Raw genomic sequence first — 6,000 nt, forward strand, 5'->3', positions numbered from 1 at the left:
TTGCTTCTGTTTTCATTGTGGACCTGCAGGGTCTGTCTGGCACTGTCCAACCAGGAACTCCAAAGGGCAAGTTTCCCTTTGCAGCCATTCTGCACAGCAGAGCGAGGCATGAACTGTGTCAAAGAGGGACTCTGTCAGCCACCCTTTTGCAGAATAAGTGTTGGTGCATCTGTTAGGAAAGCGAAAGAGAAATCCTGGCACCAAAGAAACTCCAGGGCCTGACACTGCTGAGCATAGACCAGCTCTACTTTCTGCAGTTATATGCGTTCAACTGAGTGAAGAGTTGATGACCAAGGAAGAGGACAACATGACATTGACCAACGTGCAACTCCTTTCAGACATTTTAAAAAGCTGTCAGGCATCCACCAGGTCTCCAGATATGTCTCTGTTTCCTGTGGGAGGGAGCAGGAATGCAGAAGGACCAGGGGAGAGAACAGGGAATTTTGATATTGATGCTCAAGGACTATCAGTGCTCAGGACCTCTAGCACCTGACTAAGTCACTTGGCAGAAAGGGGCCAAGCTGACTTCTGAGCTGCAAATCCAGCAGACTCCTGTGCTTGGGTTGACTTGTACCTGGGAAGGAAACTGTAAGTGGGGATCCTCTAAATGGAGATCATCAGTGACCTTAAGTATCACAGTGATATAATGTCAAAGTGCCCAGTGCACTTTTTTTGGGGGAAAAAGCAGGGTGTGGCAGACTTGGCACTGCTGCTGCTACTGGCAATGGGATGTCTCAGTGCTTGTGACCAGTGAGCTGCAGTCTTTGAGACCTCTCCCCCTCTCTCAAACTGGATGTAAACTTTGCCTCTAGGTTCAAAAGTTGGTGGTGTGAGCAGGAGGGCAGACAGCGTTTCGGGAAAGCCTGTCTGCAGTGTGTGGGAAGGGTTTGGGCATTATTCCTTGGAAAATGTTCCTTTGCCTCAGCTGCAGCTTGGGGAAGCTGTAGACAGTGGTTTGATGAGGAGGAAATTTTTGGCTGAAACTCCATAGAGACAATTCCCCACCTGTGAGGAGCCAGTACATAGGGCACTTCCCAGGGAGAGAAGAAACTCAGGCTGAAGGCTCTGCTTCATAAAACTCAAGACAGAAACTTTTCCACATCTGTGCCCAGGCTGTTGCCTCTCTGGAGGCAAGATGGTCCCTGTTTTGGGGAGGATGGTCCCTCTCTGTGTTGAGCCTCTTCCATACTGTGTGAATGATTATCTGCCTAAGGAGGGGGATGAACCTTTTCCTCCCAAAAGGTGTCGCCACCCCTCACATTACTGAAGCAAGTCTCCTTTGCTTCCTCAGTCTTTTCTGCTGGAGTGGCTTTGTGGCATCAATTGGGCCATCATTGGGCCAATGTGGCATCATTGGGCCAGTGACAGACTGGCATGTGAGAAGAAACTGAAGCCCTGGGTTTCTGAGGGAGAACAGGGCCAGCTGAATGGGCATGCTGTGGCGTCAAAGCAGAGGTGAGCGGGAGCACAGCTGTGTCATTGTGTACCGTCATCTGTGTCATCATGCACGATGTCCGCTTGCAGCAATAACCATGAGATCACCACAACTGTACCGAAAGCTGACTTACTGCCTGCTGGTGTGAGTTTAAGCCACGCTGGATACCTTAACTCCAATGAGGTCACCCAAGCAGAGCTAAGACTTTGCTTGCTTCTTTGCCTCCAACGACAAAGCTCCCTGAATCCCAAAGGTTTTCCCTCTCACAGTGCTTCCCTTGTGCAGTAGTGTGAGGCACAGATCCTTGCGTGTCCTTCGTGGGGCTGATGAGCATCTCCAGCAGCTGGGAGCCGGGGCACTGCTTGATGGAGGCCTGAGCTGGCAGGGTCAGCACAGGGCGGTGGGAAGGAGACCTGGCAGGTATGTTGGAGGTGCAGTAACTGATTTAGGCCAGAGCCAGCTGTTCCTGTTATCAGCAGTCACTGACAGCGCAAAAGAGAGCCTTTGCCTCTAAAGACACTAGGCAAGCTCTCACCTTGACTTTTAAACTGATCCAGTCTGGATCCAAGGCAAATTAGGGGAAAGATAAATGGAGACAGACTCGTGCAGCCGCTAGCAGCTCTGGCTCATGTCCCAATACCCACGTCCCGGTCCCCTCTCTGGTGCTTTCAGTGGTGCTCATGCCTTTCTCTAGCTGTAAAAACTACCCCAATGCCCCGTCGTTGTTGAATTAGTTGCTTGTTGCTGAACGCGGGAATTCTTCCAGTGATAACTCTCAGGCTGGATATTGCTAGCATGCAGGCAGCCTTTCCAGTCAGTGCACCAGCCCTTTCCTTTTCATTATAAGGCATGCTGCGGATATTCAGGCGCAAAACGTTGCCCTCTCTTAGCCTAACAACTCCATGAGGCCTTAAATCTCACTGGAGCTAGCTCCCTCACGCTATATTAAGTCCTGTCTTTCCAAACTTAGGATTCCTGACGGGATGGGGGAGATAGGCTTGTGGTTACGAGAGGAGACTGGAAGTTAAGCGATCTGTCTGGGAAGCCACCCCTGCCGCAGACGCCCCTCTGACCTTCCGCGGCGCAATTAGTGTAGATGAGGTAACACCAATGCTGTGGAGGCAGATATAGGAAATGACACATGGTGTTTTGTGCTGGGGGCCACATTTGTAGCTTAAAATGCTCTGTGGTTTTTATTTTCCCTTCACAGTAGAGAGTCGTAAGTGCTAGAATAACCCATGAGGAGGCAGAGTCTTCAACTTCCTGGATCCGTGCGGGAAAACATCTTCCTCCACCCATTACCCTGTGGAGGGCCGCGGGCAGTGTAATGCCACTGTCACATCCTCGCCTACCTCCTGTCCCGTTCCCGAGGGACAAGGGGACACAGGTGTGTTTTCGCAAGGAAGATGGCTTTAGGGCACAGGCCTTTCCCCAGCGCAGAGAGATTTCAGGCGTTACTGAAACCCCCTCCTCCTCACAGCGCTGGCCTTTCTGAAGAGAAAAGAGGGACTTCGGAGGGGAGCCTCTAGTCAGGCACCTTGCCTCGCTATAAAGCCTGTCCCAGGGCACCCCGAGTCCCCTCACAGGAAAGCCTGGCGTCAGGCAGCGTCGCCTGGCGCTCGGGCTGCTCCTCAGACAGCCTGGCGGTGCACAGCTTGGTCTGGGGCTGGCACTAAAGGCTGGCACTGGCCACCCCTATAGCCCAGGCCTGCCGAGCCGAGCGGGGGGGACAGGCCAGCGCCCCCGCAGGCCTCCCTGCCGGCGGGAGGGGGCGGGCCGGGGCGGTGTGTTTTGGGCCGGGGCCGCGGCCCGCCCCGCCCCGCCCCGCCGGCCTTAAAATGGCGGTGGCCGGCGGAGGGGCGGCAGAGCGAGCAGCCATGGCGGGAGCGACGGGATTCCTGGTGCTGCTGGCCGCGGCCCTGATGTTCGCCGGCGCCGTGCTGGGCAGTGAGAGCCGCGCGGTGCTCGTGGGGGCCCCGATGAGCATAGCCGACAACGACGAGGGCCTGCAGCGGGCTCTGCATTTCGCCATGGCGGAGTACAACAGGGCCAGCAACGACATGTACTCCAGCCGGGTGGTGCGGATCATCAGCGCCAAGAGGCAGGTGCGTGCCGGGACGGGCTTGTAAACGGTGGCGGCCGGGTGGGCCCCGGGCCGGGGGGAGGTGTCGGGGTCGGCCCTGGCACCCTCCGGGGAGCAGCTGAAAATGAGGCCTGTGGCATCTCTGGAGAAGGAGCAGGCATCCAGCTTGAGGGGTTGTTCCAGCTGTTTTTTTCCGCAGGAGGTGAATAAAAGTGGTTTTCTATAGCTTGGGTCTTGTCAATCTGAATGCCCTTGAATGCTGTGTGTTATTGAAGGAAGTTATTAGGTCCTTACACTGCTGATGAATTAACACATGTCTCTGTTTACTGACTAAGGAAGCTGCGCTGTGAGACTTGTTTACTTGGATTTTGCTTCCTGTTTTTGAAAGGGTGCCAAGTGCCTCTTCTGTGGAGGTTGCCATGCGCGATCCTCTTAGTACTTTTGGAGTCTGGTTTCCATCATGTAACCAGAAAACTCTCTGCCTTTCTGCTAGGCTTCTTTTGTCAGAGAGCTCTTCTGTATGTGCTGCAAATAAAGCTGCTTGTGCTCTCTTGTCTTGTTGCAGATTGTGTCTGGAATCAAGTACATAATGGAAGTTGAGATTGGCCGGACAACTTGCCCAAAGCCAGTAGCTGATCTCCAGAGCTGTGCTTTCCATGATGAGCCACAGATGGCTAAGGTAGGCTCCATAGTGTGCTGGCCCCTGGCTTTCCAACCCCTTCCCTCTGGCTGGCTTAGTACAGAGAGGTATGGGCAGTGTCCCCTGTCTCCCCCAGCCAAGATCAGAGACCTCATGCCTTTACACTTAACAAGATACTGCCCTTGTGGAACTTGTCTTGCCAGATGATGGTGACAGAGAAGGCAGGGCCTTTTAGCCTGTTTTGTAAGTGGGGATCTGAGGCTGTAGTGTGTGCCTCAATCCTCTTAAAAAGTGCTCGTGGTCTGGATCACAAGGATATGTGGAGGAAACTCTGCCAAGCCTACAGGTCTCCTGGCTCTCAGTCCAGTGTCCTGAGTCCCCATACCATTATCTGCTCCTCTTGTCCCATGGTGATGGAAACATGCTTGATTTGACACGCTTTCCTGGAGGACTTAAATTACTTCAGGCTATGCACTGATCACAAGGGGCAGATTACCCCTGTTCTCTGTGCCCACCAAGCTGTTACATAGGAGTTTGTCTAATAGCAATGCTCTTTAAGGAGTACTTAGCTTTTCAGATGAGAGCACCAAATATATCTGCCTTGATCTGGCCTGAGTCTAGTTCTTCCATAGTACTTCATTACTTCTGTTAATCATGGTGATAGGCTTAGTTTCACTGTGTACATGCCCTTTCTGCCTGCATGTATGAGAAGTATAACTGCACACAAGTGATCCATTAAGCACCTAGCTAGAAGCTTGTGTGTACTGTTACGACAGCTGCAATGATTTGACACGTGCACATACAGATGAGCTGTGCAGGTGTGCCTACCTGTGCCTGGGAGCTTATGGTGGAGTATTACCCATGCTGAAAGCTTTCCTGTCTGTGAATGGGTAAAGGAGGTAACCTGATCTTCAGAAGCGCTGACTGCTCAGCTTCTCTCTTTATTTGAGAGAAATGATTAATCCTGAGCAGATGCTAACAAGAGTGGTGTTCCAGAATACTTGTTAGGAGAGTGCAAATCTAGAGAGCCAGGGCAGTGGCATACACTCTGGATCATGTGGGGTAGTAAATCGGTGTAGGACAATGGTCTATGACACTTTTATGTTCTTAATCTGATAACTGCTTTTTTCTTTCTCTCCTTAGCGCGCCACTTGCAACTTCGTAGTGTACGTTGTTCCTTGGCTAAACCAAATGAAACTACAGAAGAGTAGCTGCCAATAAGCCTACCTTGGTTCCAGCAGAGACCAGCAACCAGTTGCTCAGATTTAAAAGGAGAAAAAAAGCAATAACACAAATTGAGATAGGATTTATCAATGCCTGTTAACTTACTACTTATGTATGCTTGTGCTATGCAAGTTAAACTATGTAACTTCCTTTAAAGCACAGTATGATCTCAACTTTTTCTTCTTCATAATTATGTTTTAGAGTAGCTGTTTTGGTCTTCCTACAGCTTTACCAATAAAGTAACTCCAACATCAGAATTCTGATTAAAAAAACTTGGTATGCCTGTTAAGTGACTACTGTGAACATAAGAACTTAATTGCTGTGATGCATGGTTTTCTTTGAGCTTCTGCTGTCTTGGAGGGAGGGTTTGCTTTTATTGTGACCTAGTCTATCATGCCCAAAGACTGGGGTGAGAAGGAATGTGGGGCCCTGATCACAGGGGAGATAAACCATGCCTCCTTATCCCTTAACTTGGCCTCTGGTTTTGAGTAAGAGGTGGAAGTCTCTAGCTGTTTGCACTGAAGAAACACTCTGCTTTTGAAAACACTGCAGTATGCAACACTTGGTCTTGGGAAGATTAGCTAAAGCTTGTATTAAGGCTGTGATCATTTCAGGTCC

General features: G+C 51.0%; 1 protein-coding gene across 1 annotated transcript; it reads left to right on the top strand.

Moving 5' to 3' along the window:
- Nucleotides 1-3,246: 3,246 nt before the first annotated feature.
- LOC140649655 (cystatin-like) lies at nucleotides 3,247-5,541 on the top strand. The gene is made up of 3 exons (XM_072857146.1): nucleotides 3,247-3,540; nucleotides 4,084-4,197; nucleotides 5,302-5,541. The coding sequence occupies exons 1-3, from the start codon at nucleotides 3,274-3,276 to the stop codon at nucleotides 5,377-5,379; spliced, it is 459 nt and encodes a 152-aa protein (XP_072713247.1). The 5' UTR covers nucleotides 3,247-3,273; the 3' UTR covers nucleotides 5,380-5,541.
- The last annotated feature ends 459 nt before the right edge of the window (nucleotides 5,542-6,000 follow it).

This window comes from Ciconia boyciana, chromosome 3 (genome assembly GCF_034638445.1).
Source record: "Ciconia boyciana chromosome 3, ASM3463844v1, whole genome shotgun sequence".
NCBI classification, from domain to species: domain Eukaryota; kingdom Metazoa; phylum Chordata; class Aves; order Ciconiiformes; family Ciconiidae; genus Ciconia; species Ciconia boyciana.

Excerpts from the sequence above, each read along its gene's own strand:
- LOC140649655 (XM_072857146.1), top strand. The coding sequence starts at position 3,274 with ATGGCGGTGGCCGGCGGAGGGGCGGCAGAGCGAGCAGCCATGGCGGGA. Across the intron at positions 3,541-4,083 it reads TCATCAGCGCCAAGAGGCAG|ATTGTGTCTGGAATCAAGTA; the intron begins GTGCGTGCCGGG and ends GTCTTGTTGCAG. Across the intron at positions 4,198-5,301 it reads ATGAGCCACAGATGGCTAAG|CGCGCCACTTGCAACTTCGT; the intron begins GTAGGCTCCATA and ends TTCTCTCCTTAG.